The 22,308-nt window shown below is 39.2% G+C and overlaps 1 protein-coding gene across 2 annotated transcripts in view; it reads left to right on the top strand.

Annotated features, from left to right (window-relative positions):
- Positions 1 to 22,308, top strand: part of Ppn (proteoglycan-like sulfated glycoprotein papilin) — a 309,416-nt gene that overhangs the window by 2,138 nt on the left and 284,970 nt on the right. Inside the window, exon 1 of one of the 2 annotated variants that reach the window (XM_076523051.1) lies at positions 7,298 to 7,502. The exons of the other annotated variant lie outside the window; for it this stretch is intronic. Coding sequence (XP_076379166.1) covers positions 7,480 to 7,502 — 23 coding nt within the window. The 5' untranslated portion in view covers positions 7,298 to 7,479. Of the gene's footprint in view, positions 1 to 7,297; positions 7,503 to 22,308 lie in introns of those variants that run through there. 2 annotated transcript variants of the gene reach the window in all.

Raw genomic sequence — 22,308 nt, 5'->3', positions numbered from 1 at the left:
ACCGGAGGTTTCCACTTAGTCTCGACGAACTAGCACAATTTCTTAAGGACTCCTTTGGTAAACGCATCTCTAAAGAAGTAGCTCTCAGTTACACGTCAGATATTCCAGCTTTATCGAATATGCTAAGACGCACAGCATCTCGCGTGCCAGAATGTACTCTAAACAGCAGAATAATTCGGGTCATTAAAAAATTAGAAAAACTGTATCAGGAGAGCCTCGGTTCGACCGGAGATCAAGAAACATAGTTTACTCTCACCAATTCGCCAACATGCCCATCCAATCTGCTGGAGATCTTAAAATTGTATACTTTGAAAAGTTGGTGTCTGACGCTTCTACAGGTGTCTCGAAAGTCAATCGGGAAATGAGAGGTTCTCGAGGTCATTCGAAGTAACTTTTCCCTTAGCGCGAATGCTTTGTTTACGAGTTAACAACCGTGTTTTACGAAAAAAAACTGATCAATAATGAGAAGCGAGAGCCAACGAGTTCCGCTGATTGGCTGGGCCGCCTCGCGCCAGCCGATCTCGTTTCTCATTGGTCACTGTTTCTCGTTCCATAATTATGTTAACACACGGAAAGGGGTGATTCCTGAGGCCATTTGAAGCAACTTTTTCCTTAGCGAAAATGCAATCCGTGGCTTCGTTTACGAGTTATTAACGAAAAACAGTGACCAATGAGAGATGAGCTCGGCTGACGCGAGGCGGCCCAGCCAACCAGCACACGAAGCCAGTCACCCTCGGTCGCCTCGCGCCAGCCGATCTCGCCTCTCATTGGCCACTGTTTCTCGTTAATAACTCGTAAACGAAGCCGCGGATCGCATTCGCGCTAAGGAAACATTTACTTGATTTCCCGATTGCGGGCGACTTTTGGGACACCCCGTGGCCGAAAATCGACCAAAAATCGCGCGACCCACGCGCGAAGGAGACCGGTCGGTCCGAGATCGAGCATATCGGCGTCGCGCCGGGACGAATCGGAACTCGTTACGACGTCGCTTGAAATCGAGTTTCGCAGGCGGTGCGAGGCCGCTCGTCGGGAGAAAAAGGACGATCGAAGAGAACGGAGGAAAGCCTGAGAAGAAGAAGGGACGAACGAAGAAGAAGAAGAAGAAGAAGCGAGAGCCAGCGCGCGGCGAACAATTCGTCGGGTGTTCATAGTTGTTAAAACGATTTACGCCGGCCGGGAGAGTTCGTGGCCCCGTCGCCATTAAATCTTATCGTTAAAACTTCCAGCCGCTGCCTCGAAATCCGCGTGTCGTCCCGGCGTTTCCGTGGAGCCGCGATGCTCGCTCGAACTCTCCTCCTAGCGGCGCGCGATCGACGAGAGGGTTCGTAATCGCGGAGAGGATCGGCGCTGGAACGCGGGAGGGTGGTCCATGGGCACACGCGCGAAAGTGGCATTCGTGGTTTAGCCCCCGCGTGGCCGAACCACGGTCCACCTTAAGTCGAAGTGTCAAAATCGCCGTCCAAGTTGCGTCAAACATTTTCAAGAATTCTTTCCGAGGCGACTCGACATTGTCAAGGGAGTCGCGATTTCGTAACAACGTTAAAATTAAAGCGTCTCTTCAACCAATGGTTTTTAGATATTAACGCTCGAATGGCGAACCTTTTTGACGAAAACTTTACCGATCGTCAACAACTATATAAACGAGCCGCAAGGATCGAATAATCGTGTCTCCTCTTCCCAAATTGTCCATTTTTGTGCGCAATCTGAGCGTCAATTAGGGAGAACTTGTATACAACCATTTGTAGCTGCGTATAATAATGCGGTTGGAACGAAATTTTGGGCAATGCCCGATCGAGCGAACTTCTATTGTCTGTCTGTCGAGCGTTCCTGCAACCGTGTGAACATCTTGTGTATTGCGAACGTAAACAAATGTTGATATTCGGCACGTTTTCTTTAGCACGTTCGTTCAAATCCGCTTATCTGAACGCGAACTCTGGTTATATTGAACGAAACGTTTTAAGTAGCGGGGATAAACAGCGGACTCGTATTGCATGGAACCGATCGTTTTCCGCCGAGTTCGTACAAATGGAATTCTACTGTAATGACGAAAATCGAGGCGGCGATGTCTGGCGAACCGGCCTGCCTGTCCGATAGAAAAGTTCGCGCAGCAAGTCGAAGGGGAAGCGAAAATAATTGAATTTGAAAAAGTACTCGCTGAAAGTTCGAAAAGCGGTCATTCGACCGTCCGGGTAGGCTTCGTCGTTTAAGGTCACGGTCTACGGAGCGTCTGAAGCGTCTTCGTCGTCGCTTCTTCTGCCGGTCGCGTCGAGTCGTTTGCGTATTCCATCGCGGGGAATAATGTCGCTCGTTACTATTAACGGGCCATCCTCGGATCACGCTTTACATTATTCATCAGCTGCTCGCCGAGCGGCGTGCATCGGCCGATCGCTCGTAAATCGCCGGCTCACTTTTCATTAAGACCCGCCCGGGGACGAGTGAATGAGCGGCTGAATGAATTTCCAGAACCCATTGCTCTTCCTGTCTCGGCTGACTCGGCCTTGAACGCGGCTCGCGATGCACACTGGGTCAGAAACGATCAGGACGATATCCTCCTCACCCTCCGACACCCTTCCCCTCTCCGCCGGCACCTGGGATTTCGATCGGACACGTGCGCCGATTTTATGAAACGTTTACGAAACGATGATTTAAGGGGCCCCCTCTGGAGGTCGATGGGAATTTCTGTTGCTCGGACACGTCGCGGAATTAAATGTTTACGAAACGGTTACTGCGACGCGCCGCTGTTTCGGAGTATAAATTAGGGACAGAGGCGTGCTCATTTTTGATCGGTGGGCCGCTTGAGATCGGTTCGGTGACATCCGTGCTCGGCGATTTTCCTCAATATATTAGGTCTATCGGAAAGTTCTGTCCGTTTTTGAATTGAAATATAACACAATTTTCATACATTTCATAATATTTATTGTAGAATATACTTTCCATCTTTACTTATGACTTCTTGCCAGCGCGATGGCAACTTGTAAATGGCATTTTTTAAAAATGATTTATTTTCAGAGGCGAAGAACTCGACTAGTGCTTGGTTGACATCGGCTTCAGTTTTGAATTTTTGTTCCTGTAAAAAGTTTTGCAAAGAGAGAAACAAGTGATAATCGGAGGGTGCTAGGTCCGAGGAGTATGGTGGATGCGACAGAATTTCCCAGCCTAGCTCTGCGATTTTCTGACGAGTCGCCAAAGCAGCATGTGGCCTGGCATTATCATCGGTAGCCATGTTTTCACGATCGCGTCTCACTTAATAATGACATGAGACATCTTTGTTACAGTTTATTTAGGAGAGTACATGTGCGTAAATGCAATGATAAAGAGAGATAGTCATACATGTCTCAAATCAACATGTGCATATGGATTGAAACTTGAAGTGACACTATCGGACAGAATTTTCCGGTAGACCTAATACATACAAACACCGAGCGAACAATTTTCAAATTTATCGAACCAACTGTACAAGACGAGCAGAAGAATACAAGTGTAACGTACACGTTTTTTAAGTGACTCGAATTCTTCGATTATTGCCCGGTTTCATGAACATCTTACGCCATAAAATCGTGTCAATTTCGTTATCGCGATTTTATATAGAATTTACTAAATACAAAAGCGATTTATTTCTTTGAAATAGAAACGAAAAGCTAGCCCTTTGTTGGCGATATTTGACCGGTAGAATAAACATACGTAAAGAATTCGATTCTCTGCAATATCGATGCTAGAGTCAAAAAATATATAAAAGCAATTTATTTTATAAAAAAAGAATAAAATAAGATATTTGCGAGAACGAAACGTTGTCCCCAACAATCGAATAACCCAAAAGTTAGTTTAGAAATGCAATTTCTCTTCACACCGATGAATATTTTAGTTATTTCGGGATAACAAGAACTTGTTCGTATTTTTCGAAAAATTGCTTCCGAAATATTTTCTCTACCATCTGTTTCAGTTTATTTAGGGGAGTACATGTGTGTAAATGCAATGATAGAGAGAGATAGTCATACATGTCTCAAATCAACACGTGCATATGGATTGAAACTTGAAGAGTGACACTATCGGACAGAACTTTCCGGTAGACCTAATACATGTATGTATAATTCGTTTTCGAGACCGTGGACGTCTTCGCAAGCTGCGAATTCTGTAGCGATTCTTAGCCGAACGTTGCACAGTTTCGGAACTCCGTGGCAATTTTCTTTTCAAACCGTTCCGGTAGGATACGATTCAGAAAGCGAGTACTTAAAGAGTTACAATCCGCTGTTTACGTAGAAATTTTCTTTCGTATATTCTGCAGTCCGAGAACGCTATCAGTATTCACTTCTAATCTCCCAGTAGTGTACGACGAACGCTGAATGCTTAAGTATCATTTCCTACTCGTATTACATTGGGACTCGTCATTCATTGCATTCTGTTAATCGAAAACGTATGCCGAGCTTATTCCATACTTCTCGCTCGTTAAGACACGCATCGTTTCCCGACGCATTCTCTAAATGCATGTGGAACATAGTAGAAAATATGGTACATGGTACCAAATAGGAACAAGCGAACTAATAAAAAGGATGCCGAAATTATAGTCCAAGAAATGATAAAAAAAAACCCGGCGGATGTATTGCCGAGAAGTAACTTTAATTCTTTAATTCTTCTCTTTTATAAAATCGACGTTATTTTTGTTATACTGTTAAATACACGCAATCCACTTGTTGCAGCATCGTACAATCAAGTTTGAAATAAATTGAAGTAATTACAAGAATTTCCTATCGATTTCTCAAATTGATTTAATTTTTCTAAATAAATGTCCCAATACTTTTCGACGGGGGTGTACGCTCACCGAATGATGTACTCTGGAAATTGGTATAATATTCGCGTCAGGTCCGCCGATATTTTGCAGGGAACGTTATAATATATAAATTAAGGGACAAAGTTTCGGTGAGCAGTATGAAGTAGAGTTTCAGAGTGTGTGTGTGTGAGAGAGAGAGAGAGCTTCTCCACCGACTGAATGAATGGATGAACGAGTCCCTTGAATTTATAGCTGTTGTTCACAATTCGTCCGTGAACGTGCGCCAAACTGTGCCACTGTTATACTCTGTTTAGAATTACCGCTATGCATTGCAATTAATTTATTGCCGTTTCTAATGGCTCGCGGTTGACAAATCAGCGCAGAAAAACGCGATTTTTCGGAGACAAAATCCAACTCTCTACCTCTGCTGCTGTCTAGAAAGCAAACTCGCCAGATGTTTGTATTAAAAAGATTGCATTACCGGAATTTGGAAACATTGAAACAAACAAAGAAACGCTCGTTTCCAATCGACGCTGTTCCTGGAAAATAATCAGACTCTTCCGTGCGAAAAGAAAAATAAATGGTCCTAAAATCATACGCGCAGCATCCGCTCTGTCACGCACGAGTGCAAAACGTTCTAAAAACCTCACAGTGCAGTGTCAAATCTTTCTCTTGCTGCAATAATTCCAGCTAAACACGACATTGACTATCTTGTAATATATAAAATCAACAAAATTACGAATATTGATTTTGCTCACTTTTTAATCGTTGCGCGAATATCTGAAATTTGTACAACGTTGAATAACAATGCATTCGTTAGATTTAGTAGCTTATGAGCTACTATAGTAATATAATATATAATACTATATATATAATACTATATAATACTATATAGTATAATAATAATATAATATATAGTAATAATAATAGTGGCTTATAAGCTACTATAGTAATATAATATATAATACTATATAGTATAATAATAATATAATATATAGTAATAATAATAGTAGCTTATAAGCTACTATAGTAATATAATATGTAATACTATAGTAATAATAATAGTAGCTTATAAGCTACTATAGTAATATAATATATAACACTATAGTAATAATAACAGTAGCTTATAAGCTACTATAGTAATATAATATATAACACTATAGTAATAATAACAGTAGCTTATAAGCTACTATAGTAATATAATATATAACACTATAGTAATAATAACAGTAGCTTATAAGCTACTATAGTAATATAATATATAACACTATAGTAATAATAACAGTAGCTTATAAGCTACTATAGTAATAATAATAGTAGCTTATAAGCTACTATAGTAATATAATATATAACACTATAGTAATAATAACAGTAACTTATCTCTTGCTGTAATAATTCCAGCTAAACACGACTTCGACTATCTTGTAATATAAAATCAACAAAATTACGAATATTGATTTTGCTCACTTTTTAATCGTTGCGCGAATATCTAAAATTTGTACAACGTTGAATAACAATGCAGTCGTTAGATTTTTATGGCTATCACAGCAGATATTTTTATGTACAGAGCAATCTATAATTTTATTATCCAAGAAAGTAGAATTCTACAGGAATTTCGCCGTTCCTCAGCAATAACGAACATCGTCCAGGTTTATAAGATAAATTCAAAGCGTCCAGATGATTCAAACGAGTTTCTTGGGAATTCCCATCTCACAACTATCAATATTATAGAGACGCTTTCCTAGAAGAAATGACTAAAATCGATCTCTTTATTTCGCAATAGAGCACGGTTGCTCGGTTGCAGTGGTAGATGAAATCATTCCTAATCAGCGGGATAAACGGTGTTCCGCGTGGATCGACATCGTACCGGAATCGAAGCAGCGTACACGACGCTTCGAGATACGACAATATTTAATCGGAAAGTAATTTCCACCGGAAGAAATCGTTCGCGGAGCGAGAGAAACATTTTCTCGCTCCGGTCTCCGCGGTCCAAAATATAAAAATTCGCGTAAAAAGGCCCCGCGGTCTACTAATCACAGTTAGTGCACGGCGGGGTTCGCGCGCGCGCGAGCCAAAAATATCGTTTGAAAAAATTCTTTGCCCCGGAATCGAAAGGGCTGCGGAAACCCTCTGCGAGAAACGCTCTCGGCGGCGACCTAAATTTTTTCGCCCCGTTTTGACAAACGACTTTTTTCTTGCCGTCTAATTCGTTGCGACGCCGCGCCGCGGTAACCGCTGCGCGATCTAATTCCCCGTGAAGAGGACCGTCTGTTTATGAAGAATGCAAAACGGAGGTGGGGATGGAGAGGGAGAGAGGGAGAGAGAGAGAGAGAGAGAGAGAAAGAGAGAGAGAAAGAGAGAGAAAAAAAGGAGGAAGACCGAGTGTAAACGAAACGCAACAGTACGACGGAAGGGAACCGGGAAGAAAGGGGGGTTCCGTGGGGACTCGAGGGGGCGGGAGGGGGAGAAATTGACGGTGACTTGAGTGTCAGAAGGCCGCAGGCTCGTGGTCCCTGACCGGTCGACGCAGCCTCCTCCCGGTTCCAGAGAATCAGAGTCACGTTCAGTCAGTGGCCGACTCCCGACTGCGAAGGTGGTGCGTGTTGTTTCTTCCTCGGCGTTGTCTCCTGTATATCAGTGTCGAAGAGGGGTTTTCCGGTTTCTTGCGTCGCGTTGCCCGGGGCCAGACTCACCGCCCCTCATCATCCTCGGGAATGACGGCCACCAGGCGCACGTGGTTAGTGAACATTTTCATATTTCCCACCGGGAGCTTCCGCTGAATTTTCTCTCTCTCTTTCTCTCTCTGTTTACCTCTGCTCCAGAGAGCTGCTCCTTTCGTTTCCATTTACTATGATCGAGCGTGTCGGCTGCCGGTGTATATTTTTAATTCATCGAGTTTACTTCTTTTTGGAACCGATAGAACGTAACGTAGTAACAGTTTTCTTTTACTTTGCTCTAACTTCGATGACAGACGTGATTTTTCATCTGTTCGTTTTGATCAGCGATCGAACGCGGAGATGCGGTTTTGTAGGGTAGTTTCTTATTGTTTTTTCTTTTTAATTTTTCGAGCATTCGCAATAACGTTAAATTTTGACCTGTGCATATTATTTTGTGCACCGATATCGGTGCACGTCGAATTGTTTGTTTCGATTAGTTATTGTAGAATGCTTTGCTGAAGTGCGCCGATTTTTAAGGGTAGTTTATAGTGCTCTCGCGTGGAACTATTCTAGAATATTTTTTTCCTTTTTTGATCGTTCAGGTGTAATTTGTTATTAGAGTCACACTGAGTGAACGTTTTGTTTTTATTAGCAGTGGTAGATTGTAGTGATTGCTATCGTTCCTTAATTCTTAGGGGTAGTTTTTAGCTTTCCTTTGTTGAACCTTATTAGAATATTTTCTCTTTCGAACTGCTTAAGCATGCTCTAATATTACGCACACTGTGTTATTTATCTTAATCAGTAGCGACAGAGAATACCCGTTGTTAGCGTTTTCGATATTTTTCGAGGCAGTTCCGAAGTTTTCTTTCAGGAATTTTCATATAATTTTCACTCGATAACACGATCCGATTTTATTATATTTATATAAATTAGAAAAATACACTTATTATTAAGTTTTTTTTTAATCGACTTGTAAAGCAGCATGCATATAAATCAATCAATTTATTGAACAAGTTCTAGTAGAAGCATATTGACGTGTATTTAATGATCATGTTGTGTATTTTTTCCATATCTGACAACAATAATTTTCGCTTTGAAACAATCGAAAATTGAAAACTTGTTAACTATTAAAACACGAGTGCGATATGTATTTTCTGCCTGTTGTGATTAAACAATTTTTATATTGACCAAATATCCCCAATTTACTAATAATTATAACATCTAAAATCTCTCTCTAACGATGATCATTGGACTGCGGATTTTATGCGTTCATGGGAAAACTATATAGAGTGACAAAATTAAAATAAACTATAAATTTTGTTATGTTAATTACAACTCATGAAAATTATTTAACACAAAAACAATCTTGAACTTGACTCCTAGCTCTTGCAATTAATATAGACAATCTTTATTTCGCATAAAAATCCGCGGTCTGCTGATCATTCGGCCACGTCTGGTACATCTAGAATTAATTTAGCCCTGTTAAGTGGAGTACTTAGAATTGTTGCTCTCGATTAACAGTACCATAGCCCGTCGACTTACACTTATCTCACGATTTTTACACGATGATTTTCGGTTATTAGTCATTTTTCTTCGGTACTGTGCGCTTTAATGCGTGGTGACGGGTGTCCCATTAGTGACGAAACTGGTAAAAACTCTAAAAATAGATGCTCCACGCATTTTTATCGCCCTCATTACCCCGCTTATCCGACTGTGTTACACCACATAGGCGGCGCTCAATTGTGGCATAATTACAGAGCCGCCGCGACAGTCGGTCGCGGTCGCCCAGCTTCCTTCGCCGTTTCGGGATTCTTTCGATGATTGAAACATTGATTGGGAGACGGGACGTTGACAGGCCAGCGTCTCAATTTTTTTTAGACAATTTTCAGACGATCTTTACTATTTTTCTTTATAATTTTCTGGTAGCTTCGTATTCGAAACGAATTTCTACATGCGAAATTGCGACATTAGTGGAACTACTTCATAAATTGATAGCGATCGATAATCGATCTTCTTGCGTGGAATATTCGCATTGCAAGAAATGGCTCGTAAACAGAAAGCTACTTTCGTTTCATTGTTATAAACGAATTCATACAGGCGATATCCTTCAATTATTTTGACGTCATCACTGTTGCTTTGTATTTCATAAACTTTCAGCGCCCTCCGAAAAACGACATAAAAATATGTTCTTTTCTTCGTAATAATTTAAACACGATCAAGATGATGCCGGCATTTTGAAACTCGTTTAATCGTTCCGCCGTTTGTAGTTCTATCTAGAAACGACACACAGATTTTGCACGTTTGTGCAAACAACAAAAATGACTGAATAACGTACGAGAGACTAAAAAGATACGAGCATTTGAATGCAATTTATTAAAGCAATTAAAAGGGAGAAGAAAAAACAAGTTCGATCTCGCTCCAGTGTCTCTTAATTGTTGCAAACAATTTCCAATTCGCACGGAGATCCGCCGATCTATACCAATTGCAGTGTACTTGTCGAATTTTCGAAACGGATAATTCGTAGCTTCATCTGGCGGTGCGTCAGCCAGCATTTCCAGAGAATAGCGATCAATCAATTATGGTCGCTGGTGTTCGAGAGCCGGCGATATAAAGGAAATTGACGATTTTTCCGATTCCCCGTCGAATAAGGGAATTAGAAGGGTAAAGTGGGTTCACGTGTTTCCCACTGAGATTTAATTGGACGCGACCAGCCCCGGGGAGAGACCGCCTCGTGTGAAAATTCATTGAAAAATCCTGGGTGACGACGGCTCTCGGATTTTTACGATCCTCCTGTTACACAATTCGCATGTGCCGGAGAGGGTAGACCCTCTGGCGAGTTCCTCGAGACCATGCTGAGACATATGTGCGCACATTTCCCCCTCCCTGTCTCCCTCTCTCTCTCTCTCTCTCTCTCTCTCTCTCTCTTTCTCTCTTTCTCTATCTATCTATCTTTCATTCTCTCATGACTCTCTCGTCATTCGTCAAAACACGCTACGTCTTGTTGCGTCATGTGTACAATTTTTTTCTTCCCCGACCCGGTGAAAAACGTCCGCCGCCTTTAATTAACGATACGGCGCATGGGGGTGGGAACGTCAAGAGATCGAAACGAAACGAAACGAAAAGGAAAAAAAGGGAGCCGTCGTCGCTTCTGCTTGCTAGCATCGCGTTCGTAAATCGTTCGGGCATTACATGAACCGAAAGTTGTCAGCGTTATGAAATGCGACGAGGTGTTTTCTCTTTCTTTCTTCTTTCCTCTCCGTTCCCCGCTTTTTGTCCGCCCCTCTTTTTCTTCGTCGAATCGAAGCGGACAACTAGAAATTGAATCTTTGGACGCGACAAAGTGAATCACTTTTCCTGGAAGCTTGTCCCTGCTGACGGAGATGGTCGTCGGATTTCCGGAAAAATAATTGATATCTAGACGAAAGTTGAACCGGGGTTTCGCTGTTGAGCATTTCCTCGACGATTTTTCTTACGCTTGTTTCGATTTTCTAGTGTTCCGAACGATTTCGCAGTGCCAGATCGAACGATCTCTGCGTGCATGCTATTTTTTTTTATTGAAAGATGCCACGGTTTAGGATTGTCGTCGTATTTAGATCGGAACGAGGGGTGGAATGCGTTCAAGTTTTGCTAGTATCTCAATGTTCCGAGTGCACTTTTTTAGACAACGTTCAACCTTCCTCACTGGGTTTAGAAAACCACACGAATTTCTTCCAATTGTCAAAAGAAAATTATTATGATACTAACACACTCTTTTACCGTTCTTTTTTCTATCGAAAATCGCGTCATTATAGTTGCAGCGAATTATTAGAGAATAAACGATATTAAAAAGGAATTTGGATAGTTTATAAATTATGTTCACAGCGATATCAATTATGTTGAGAACGTTATTTTCTCAATTTCATCGTAATTTAAAAAGGATATCTTTCAATTTTTTCATTTAACATAACCGTTGCTTTATTAATCTGTTTTACTACGAACGAAATAGTGCTCGCATCACAGCATCGAAATTTACAAAACGTTCTGTTCATTGCCACCATATAAAACTGAATAAAATTTCTTGCTCCGAATAAACTTTTCGGGTCTGCGGATCAAAGGGTTGAACATGAAAATGCGTATTTACACAAAAGTCCGCAATCTACGTGCCGAACGGAAGATCCTTGATAAATAAAAGTACTACTAACACATCCACCGAAGCTGTTCTCCGAATGTGTAGTACGGTAGGAACATCTGTATGCAGTCCTGTGAATGTTCCGCGAAAGAAATTCGAGTCGGGTTCGAAAAATTAACCCAGGTTCCAGGAATTCCGGTCGAGCTTCGAACACCGTCCACAGATAATACTCTTCGCATTAGACAGCCTATTCCATTGGTTCTGTAAATATTTTGCTGGCACACTTGTATCCAAGCTTGAAGAATGAACCGAATCTCACAAGTTTTCCCGGGAGCGGCGCGTTCTTTCGATTTCGTGAACGTTTTATTGGGTTGGCAACTAAGTAATTGCCGATTTGTTCAATGAAATAAAAGATTTTTTTTTACTTGGAAAGAAGTTTAATCTGTAATGTATTTTCTATTTTGTTCGATGACCTTTTGCCGTCTCTCTGACAACTTGAAAATTCCACGCTCGTAGAAAGTCTGATCCTTTTCGGCCAAAAACTGAGTTAAGCGAGATTTTACAGCGTCATCGTCGTTAAAAGTTTTACCACGAAGGGAGTTGTCCAGAGATCGAAATAAGTGGTAATTCGATGGCGCGAGATCAGGGCTATATGGTGGGTGTAACATCGATTCCCAACCAATATCCATCAATTTTTGCCGAGTGGACGAAGACGCGTGCGGCCTAGCATTGTCCTGCTGGAAAATGACACCTTTACGATTGACCAATTCTGGTCGCTTTTCCTTGACCGCTGCATTAAATTTGTCCAGTTGCTAACATTCACGGATAATGAAAAATAACATAATAAAAATAATAATAGTAATTTTATAATATAACATTTACGGATGTCATAAAAATGGGAGTGGGAGACATCTATAACTGAATTCGGCAATTCCTTAGTTGCCAACCCAATATATTATCAAAACCTCCTCGTTGAGACTGAAGCTAATCCTTTTATTGGTTTCAATATTAACACTATGTCCGGTGGCACCACGCTGGTGCCATGCAAAAACTATCTGTTGTGTGCCGGTGGTACCATTTTGGTGCCATTTTAGAAAACTGAAATAACATTTGAACTATATTTCTTGGGTGTTAAAAAAGTCAGCAAGCTAATTATAGCATTGTGGTCGCTTTTCCTTGTCCGCTGCATTCAATTTGTCCAGTTGCTAACATTCACGGATAATAAAAAATAACATAATAATAATAATAATAATTTTATAATATAACATTTACGGATATCATAAAAATGGGAGTGAGAGACATCTATAACTGAAATCGGCAATTCCTTAGTTGCCAACCCAATATATTATCAAAACCTCCTCGTTGAGACTGAAGCTAATCCTTTTATTGGTTTCAATATTAACACTATGTCCGGTGGCACCACGCTGGTGCCATGCAAAAACTATCTGTTGTGTGCCGGTGGTACCACTTTGGTGCCATTTTAGAAAACTGAAATAACATTTGAACTATATTTCTTGGGTGTTAAAAAGGTCAGCAAGCTAACTATAACATTGTGGTCGCTTTTTCTTGTCCGCTGCATTCAATTTGTCCAGTTGCTAACATTCACGGATAATGAAAAATAACATAATAATAATAATTTTATAATATAACATTTACGGATATCATAAAAATGGGAGTGGGATACATCTATAACTGAAATCGGCAATTCCTTAGTTGCCAACCCAATATATTATCAAAACCTCCTCGTTGAGACTGAAGCTAATCCTTTTATTGGTTTCAATATTAACACTATGTCCGGTGGCACCACGCTGGTGCCATGCAAAAACTATCTGTTGTGTGCCGGTGGTACCACTTTGGTGCCATTTTAGAAAACTGAAATAACATTTGAACTATATTTCTTGGGTGTTAAAAAAGTCAGCAAGCTAATTATAGCATTGTGGTCGCTTTTCCTTGTCCGCTGCATTCAATTTGTCCAGTTTCTAACATTCACGGATAATGAAAAATATCATAATAATAATAATTTTATAATATAACATTTATGGATATCATAAAAATGGGAGTGGGAGACATCTATAACTGAAATCGGCAATTACTTAGTTGCCAACCCAGTACGAAAGCGATTCGAGCGAAGCCCGAGCCATCGACCAAGATCCGTCGGTTTCCGTGTGCACGGCATCGTATTCTTAATTTGTCCGTCGCATGACGTTTATCAGGAATTTCTGTGACGCAGTTGCGACATCGTTTAAGGCTTGTCCGAGAACTCGGTTCCAATATCCGACACCACGTCTGCACGCTGCGCAGAGCGCCGGATCAATTCTCTCGGACAGGAGGACGATTATCGCGGCCCGGCCGTATTATCAAGACATCCGGGGGCAATTGAAATCGGCACGATACCCGCCGCGGCCCGGCGCCCGATAATAATCGTTTAATTGCGAGCTCGTAATTTCTGGGCCGGCCGAATGGAATCACGAGACCGCGCGCGATACGTTTTCATCCGATTTACGGTTATAACAGTACTCCACCTGCGGTCCGCGGAGGGTTATTGTAGCGAGCTTTCAGATAGCATTCTCTCCTGGCCGGCCTCGGCCCGCCAGGACAATGGCTTATGCTAATTCCCGCCTCTATGTAGATGTCCTTCCGACTCTGTACACCGGCTACGCGTGTAATACGTCAGATTTTTAATTCTGACCCGGGTCACGCTTCCAACTTACGCTGGATTAATCGTCGAGCTTGCATAACATCGGTAGATCATTGCGACAAGACGGTGTTTATTGATTTCGCAACCAATCGGAAACGTTGGGGACGTAGTTTTAACACCGATCTTACCACGGTCGAATCGACTATTTCGAATCGAATTCTTATTTTAGAATTTTTGCAAGCGTTCGAGACCGTTTCGTGGAAAATGCATGAATCGATTATGTTATCGAAGCAGGTTTTACGTTGCGTCTAAAAATAGAGATTTGACAAAACCTATGTGAATTCGATCTTCTCGCAATCTGAGGTAATGCACACCAGTCGTTATCGCCGTTGGTAGGCGTAGTGTCGACGTTTGTTCGTCGAAATGTATTAAAATTAATTTAAAGAATTTAATGCGACAAGCATTAACGCGGTCTTCTAGTGTGAAGTGCGGGGGAACTTTGGGAATTTTTTGCAGAGAGACTATTATACCTTTTGCAGTCAAATTGACACGGTTTACTTGTACGTATTTCAACGACATTTTACGATATTTTTCGAACAAATGAAAGTTAAGATCGGTTGCTCGCAGAGTCGTTTTTTCGATTCCGGTCATTCTGCTTGTCTGCAATTAAAGAAAACGTAATAGTTTCTTAATCGGTATGAACTTGACTATAAGCAAGTGCTAGAACGAAAGAAAAAACGTCGTTAATTGGAAAAGTGACGAGACTTTCGAATTCGTTTATCGATTTTTGCACGTTTCGTCAGGCTTCGGAGGCTTTGGACGCGTGTAACCTTTGAACCGATGGTTTGCGCACCTCGGGACTTGAACTTTTCGAGTATTCTCGACAAAATCTACGGGAATATACACGGTAGAGCCGAAAATCTGTGGACCCGTAAAGTAAAGTTTGACGCCGCCGTTTCCCATCGTCTCTGAAAAAGAAAGTAAAGAGGACCAGGAAAATAAAAAAATGGAGAAAGGAAGCGTGTGCGACACGAGATGCGATTAATTCCGCGTGCCTTATCGCGCGATCCATTGGAAAGTGGATCCGAAGGGCTTCACCCGATCCGTTTGGTCAGCAGACACCGTGAATGTTGCCTCAGAACACTGTTGCCATGCTCGAAAATCCCGTAACATAGTAGTTCACTCCAACTTGCGATACCGTTCCCATTGATAACCCGTTCGTCGAGGTTAAGTGTAATTTGATGCTCCATTCATGTTACTCCTATACTATGGATACTCTGTATGAATGCTGATACTGTTCTTATAGATCATGCGAGACGTCACCGAGTAATTAGTGATACCGAATTACCGATTAAACGGAAAATCTTACTTCTGCTACGACTCTTAACGTAGCGGCTTTCCGGCTTTTGGACTAGAAACGATTCTCAAGATTTTCTTTCAGATTTAAGAAATTGTTCCCGGTGTTTTTACGATTAACCCGTTGACTGCCAACTACGAGATATCTCGCAGTGGGTGCTGCGAGTTTAGATTGGCTACAAATGGCTATTTTTGAGTTAGGAACTGTTGGGATTATGGAATGAAAATGAATATGATTCTAATACTTTGCTTGAAAGGACTTTATTCTATTTCTTTATTGAGAGAAGGTATATGAGCGAAACCGATCGAGCGATCAAACTCTACCGAGAGTCCGGTAAGAAGAAACGCTTCTTTTATACTCTTTTTGGGTTCGTCGTGTCCACCAATCAGAGACGTTTTATTTGTCGCGTCTTACATTGTATACGTGACGGTTAGGGCACGAAGTACATCAAAAGGTACCGGCGATGATGTAAAACGATATCTTAACTGAAGATATCTTACTAAGTAAACTATAGATTAATTTTTGTTCGAGGCTAAAATTTCAACAGGAACTATTAGAAAGGATGAATGAAAAATATATAATAAAAAAGAAATATAATAATAAAAAAAAAATAATAATATAAAAATAATAAAAATAATAATAAATATATAAAAATAAATACTGTAAACGCCATTGCAATATTATATCGGTAACTTAATATTATTATATTTTGTAAAACTTCGTGTTTTTTTTTTTTTCTTTCAAATAAAACCGTGGCACCCAGGGCAAGACGCGCTAAATTTGCGCGTGGCAGTCAATGGGTCAATCGTTAAATGGGTACTGTAGACGAATTAACGGAGTTGGACGTTCTGTCGCGAAATATTATTTTTATGGCGGCGTAAAAGAGAACGATCGTTTTACGCACGATTCTACATTTTTGTGAAAATTATACGATGTTTCGCGATTCTTTGAAGCCGTAAAATTCTGGTAAAATTAGACAGGTCTGGAGTAAGAGTCTGTAAGATCGTTCGCATCGTATGCAATCGTACGTATCGTAATACCGTTTTTTCAGAGTAAAAATTTGAAGCTTGGAAAGTTGCCAAGTTCGCTTAGTTCGCTAAAAATGTTGCAATATTCTTCGAATTACGGATAGCTGAGGCGTGACTGTTTCGAAAGAATACTTTCTTCCTGTTACGATATTAGATACGGAGTTTAGAGAAACATGTATATTAAAGCAAGGTTCTTCCAGCGAAATTACGTTACAAAGCTAGAAGCAGTATTCTGTAAAATTGTCGTAAAAGATGAGTAATAGTTCAAAGTTCGAGCACGTTGAAACTTCGCGGTACGCACGAATTAGCAAGCATAATGCGACATTCTTGTAATAATCAGTGTAGAATGGCTTCAACTTCATTGTTTCTAAAGAAACCTTCGTTGTCTGCGTTAAAGTCGAATGTAATTATAATATGAAACTGAAAGAGGAAGGTGTGAAATTCTCGGAAAAGATAAGCGACATTCGGTGCTGGGTAAAATGGTATTTTAAATGGCAGATAGTAAATAGATATTTTACGTTATATTATTATGCATGCATATGTGCAAATTATTATATATGTATAATATATTATACAGTAATATATACGTATAAGTATACGTTATATAAGTAATAATATATATTATTAATTTGTATAATATACTGTATAATAATACTGCATAATATATATATGTATAATAATTATTACAGAAATGTTGCTGTATTATTACTGTAATAATATACATAACGTATAATTAGCGTATAGCCTCCGGCTGTTGTTTTGTGTATATATATATATATTATGCAGTATTATTATACAGTATATTATGCAAATTATTGCATGTATTTTCGAAAATAAAATATTTTATTAACAAATTTTTAAGATAATATTTCACATAGTATGTTATTCGAAAAACATTGAAAATATTTCTGCCATAGCGCGGAATATCTTATTCGTTTATATAATTTATTGTCAAGAAATAAAATAATTTTATTTTACTAAATTATAGTGCATAATTGTTTTTTTTTTTGTAAACTAGAACGAACGAAGTACTTTTCTTCTGCATTATAAACGTACACGAAGGATGCACTTTGTTACATGCGAATAGCCGTATTTAAAATGACAATAAATTTCATTTTTTTCACGTTTTACGTTATCAAAGTAAAAATTATTTTATTTTATGTTCTAAATTATTGAACTGACACATTTATATTCATAGTTTGACTTTCGGTTACCAAAATGAACTATTTTATTTTACACTTTATATTATCAAAATAAAATATTTATTTCATGCTTTAGCCGAGGATTTGTCGAAATAAAATATCTTATCTATTGCAAATTTATGTTCTATATATAGTAGAAATAGTAAATAGTATAGTAAAAGTAAAATAAATAAATAAATAAATAGTATAGTAAATAGTATAGTAAATAGTATAGTAAAATAGTAAAAATTAATAAAAAAAATTAGTAAAATATAGTAAAATAGTAAATAGTATGGTAAAATAGTATAAATACTATTTTATTCGACTTGTGAGGAATCTCTCTGTTACTTAAAATAGTATTTCAAATATCAGCTGGTTTTGAGAAGAGCACGCCGCGACTCGTAGAACTCTTTCAGTTGCCAGAAATGCTGTAACATAGTCCGAAACAACGAGGGTCGAATAGCTCGAGTTCGATTGTTCGCAAAGGACCCTTTTGTCTTCCGTATAAAATGCGTGGACTCTCGAAAAGGTGCATTAACAATTTTTCCAAGTGGGATTATGTTGCAAAGCCGAAACGACGAGGGTCGGGAGAAAAAGTCCGGCTGCTTTCAAGGTGTGTTAATTACGGTTCCAGCGGCGACCGCAGGCATCCAAAGCTTTTCCCGTTCAACCCGCGTGCTTTGTGGATTTTCTCTTATTTCGTTACGACGGTGGTCTCTCGCGGACGGAGAGGAGCAGAGCTCGCCGGAATATTACGGAACAAAACGATTCCACGGCCTTGCCGGCGATATATTCGCGTCATAAAGAGTACAAGTGGAACGATGATTCGACCAGGACGGAAATTTCTTTCTCGTGTTTTTCGAGGCTCGCATGATTAATCACTGTTGCGCGAACACGCATTACCGATGCGCCGTGTATCCCCCTGAAAAATTTCGTGTCTCATGAATATACATTTTTTTTTACCGCAACACGCCATTTTTTCCGCGCATAATTCTCGCCGCGGAATCCGCGAAAAAAAATTCGGTCTAGTGTTTATTCGATTTTCAACAGCGTTCGTTGATGGACCAGAATTCGTATAAACGGTATCTATAATGAAAGCGAGCTTTCGTAATGCTCGCGTAACCGCAACGTACTGCATATTAATGAATTTAAGAGTTCCGGCGCAGCGGTAAAATGCGTTTAAAAATTATTGCGACCGGGTGGAATCCGAAAGTGCAGTTGCGCGTATTTTCAAATGGACACGCGTGCTACGTCATCTCTAACACAGACGAGGCACAGTTGCCGCACGGTATTTCGCGCGTTGCATCGCGGCCGCTGTGCTTCACGACATCGAACATCGAATACCGTGATCTTGGCACAATTTACACCGGGGCTGTCAAACTCGCGGCCCGAGATGAACATTTTTGATGTCAAGTATCAGGACGTAAACAATAATTTAACTTTACATATGTTTATTACGATGTACTAGTCAAAATAAAAATATTTGTTTCTATTTAATTAAAGGTTATTTTATAGTAATAATTTTATTACTTTAATTAAATGTACTAATAAATTAAATTTTTTAAAAATTTTATTATAGGAAATAAAGTTTTAATGGAATTTTTATTGTAGATAAATTTTATTATAGTATATTAGTTTAATAGTAGTATCAAAATTTATGAATATATTTAATTAAAGATTATTTTATAGTAATAATTTTATTTTCTTAATTAAATGTACTAATAAATTAAATTTTTTTAAAATTTTATTATAGGAAATAAAGTTTTAATGGAATTTTTATTGTAGATAAATTTTATTATAGTATATTAGTTTAATAGTAGTATCAAAATTTATGAATATATTTAATTAAAGATTATTTTATAGTAATAATTTTATTTTCTTAATTAAATGTACTAATAAATTAAATTTTTTTAAAATTTTATTATAGGAAATAAAATTTTAATGGAATTTTTATTTTATATAAATTTTATTATAGTATGATTCTTTTTTCGCGGCCCACCTAAAGTTAAGGGTTTTTTAATTGGCCCAAGTTAGCTTTTGAGTTTGACACCCCTGATTTACACCAATTGGGAATGATACAATTTAACAATCAAAAGGTATTCGAGCTTTTCGTAAGGTTCGAACTCTAGCTCGAGAACTTCCGAAGGTTCCGACAGCCTCGTTTTGAAAAATTGTTACGGATGGCTCTCTTTCTCTTTGACAAAGGGAAATGTATTTCTGTCCACGCTTCGAGAACCATTGTCGGATTCACTGGAAGCGACGGTAACGCGTTCAGCCCTCTTGATAAGCGGACCGAATCAAAGCCATTTGAAACGATTAGCGGATACCCGCGTTTCCACTGCAAGATGGACCGTATCTGTCAAGGTTAATCACGCCTCAAACCGACAAAGTGTTTCGCCGTCATCGTTGCACTTCCTTTCCGTGACCTAACCGCCGCGGTGCACGCAGAAGTGAAATGGAACTTGGCTACGCGACTGCGCCAACGCCGTTCCTAAAATTAACATAACTCTGTCACAAGCATTATCCTAAACGGTTTGAATGCTATAAATACGAATTCGAGATGAATTCCAGCTTCGCGCGTGTTCGATCGCAAATTTATAAAACGCCGGGAGAGGCGCGTGATCCCGAAAATTGGCAGGTTTCGCTGCAAACTAATTTTTAATAGTGGAAAGCAATTTTTTCTGCTACTATGATTTTTATGAAATTGCCCCCGACTATTGAACTCCGCATTTTTCTCTCTTTGGGAATGTATCACCTGTCTGCAGCTGAAACGAGTGTTCCCCGCGAGTCCCGGAATAGATATTAGGTCTACCGGATATAATAGATTTTTCATAAATTTAGTAATATTTATTGTACCGCTCGGTCGTCTCGCGCCAGCCGAGCTCGCCTCTCATTGGTCACTGTTTTTCGTTAATAACTCGTTAACGGTGCCTCGGAGAAAATTTTTGTAAAGGAAAAAGTTGTTTCGAATGACCCGAGAAACCCGTCGCTTTCGGATTGCGAGACATTTTTGGGACACCCTGTATACGCGATAAAAGAATGTAAAGAAATGTGTTTTACAAATACCTGTTTAATCATTTCGTCGAGCGTGATATTTTTGTAACCCTCGGACGGCGTATAATTCTCACGTCTGTACTATCGACGATGTTTATAACAATCTTGAGCTTTATTCAGTAATTTTCTCGAAACATAGTTTTGGAGATATTTTAATGAGCAAACTTGTTAGCTTTTCCGTTGTTCCCACTGTAACAGCAATTTATTTTATTCGACTTCCAATAATTGTGTAATTAAGTGAACGATTTAAATTCTCTGGGTAAAAATTGACACAGCCATAGCCACGCGAGGGTTGAAACGCGGGATATATTAGATCTACCGGAATGTTCTGTCCGTTTGAGAAATGAAAGGAAATAATAGATTTTTCATAAATTTAGTGATATTTATTGTACAATATAATTTCCGTCGTTACTTATCCACTATGAGAGATTTTAACTTCCTAGTTTCGGTTCGATTAATTAAATTGCTTTGATTTTGTAGGGATTTTAGTGGTCGATTGTGGGCACTGAATGTGTTAATATACTTATATATATTTTATATTTAATATATATTTATATTATATATTCCGTTAAGATTATTATATAGTCCGTTTAAGAAATGAAAGGAAATAACAGATTTTTCATAAATTTAGTAATATTTATTGTACGATATAATTTCCGTCGTTACTTATCCACTATGATAAATTTTAACTTTCTAGTTTCGGTTCGATTAATTAAATTGCTTTGATTTTGTAGGGATTTTAGTGGTCGATTGTGGGCACTGAATGTGTTAATATACTTATATATATTTTATATTTAATATATATTTATATTATATATTCCGTTAAGATTATTATATAGTCCGTTTAAGAAATGAAAGGAAATAACAGATTTTTCATAAATTTAGTAATATTTATTGTACAATATAATTTCCGTCGTTACTTATGGCCTCTTGCCAGCGTGATGGCAATTTGTGAGCAACATTTTTCTAAAATATATGTCTCAAACGAATATGTGCATATCTATTGAAATTTGCAATAACATTATCAGACAGATCTTTTTCCTTCCTAATTCTTTTTTCGTCGAGGGGTTAACCGTCATCCGATCCTCGGTTTCCAAACTTAATTTGAGCGTAAGAACTAATCGAAGACTCGTTTCGAAAGAGTTGCGTTTTGACTATGACATTATCAGACAGAACTTTCCGGTAAATATCTATTGCATCCGTATCGAACGATATATCGTTCGTGCCGTTTGCTTTAATCTGCGAGTCAGGCTATCCGGGAAGTTTCGTCTTCGATGAAAATAAAACCTCGGTTACACCCAGGATGGAAAGGATTAATAAAATAAGTAGGGCGGAGATCCGTCAGATGTTCACCGCCTGTTGTCGATTTTTCTCGCGATGGGGTGTTCGCCTCGCACGGAGCGCGCACGCAGAGAAACGATGGGGAACGTTCGCGAAAGCATGGGAATTCCCCAAACCGGACGAGAGCTCTCCAAAGTAACGGACAGTCCCATGTTTCTTCGGTTATTTCGACTCCCTGC

The sequence above is a fragment of the Megalopta genalis genome, chromosome 6 (genome assembly GCF_051020955.1).
Source record: "Megalopta genalis isolate 19385.01 chromosome 6, iyMegGena1_principal, whole genome shotgun sequence".
NCBI lineage: Eukaryota > Metazoa > Arthropoda > Insecta > Hymenoptera > Halictidae > Megalopta > Megalopta genalis.
The sequence above is the reverse complement of the archived record's forward strand: the minus strand, read 5'-3'. Positions and strand labels throughout refer to the sequence as shown.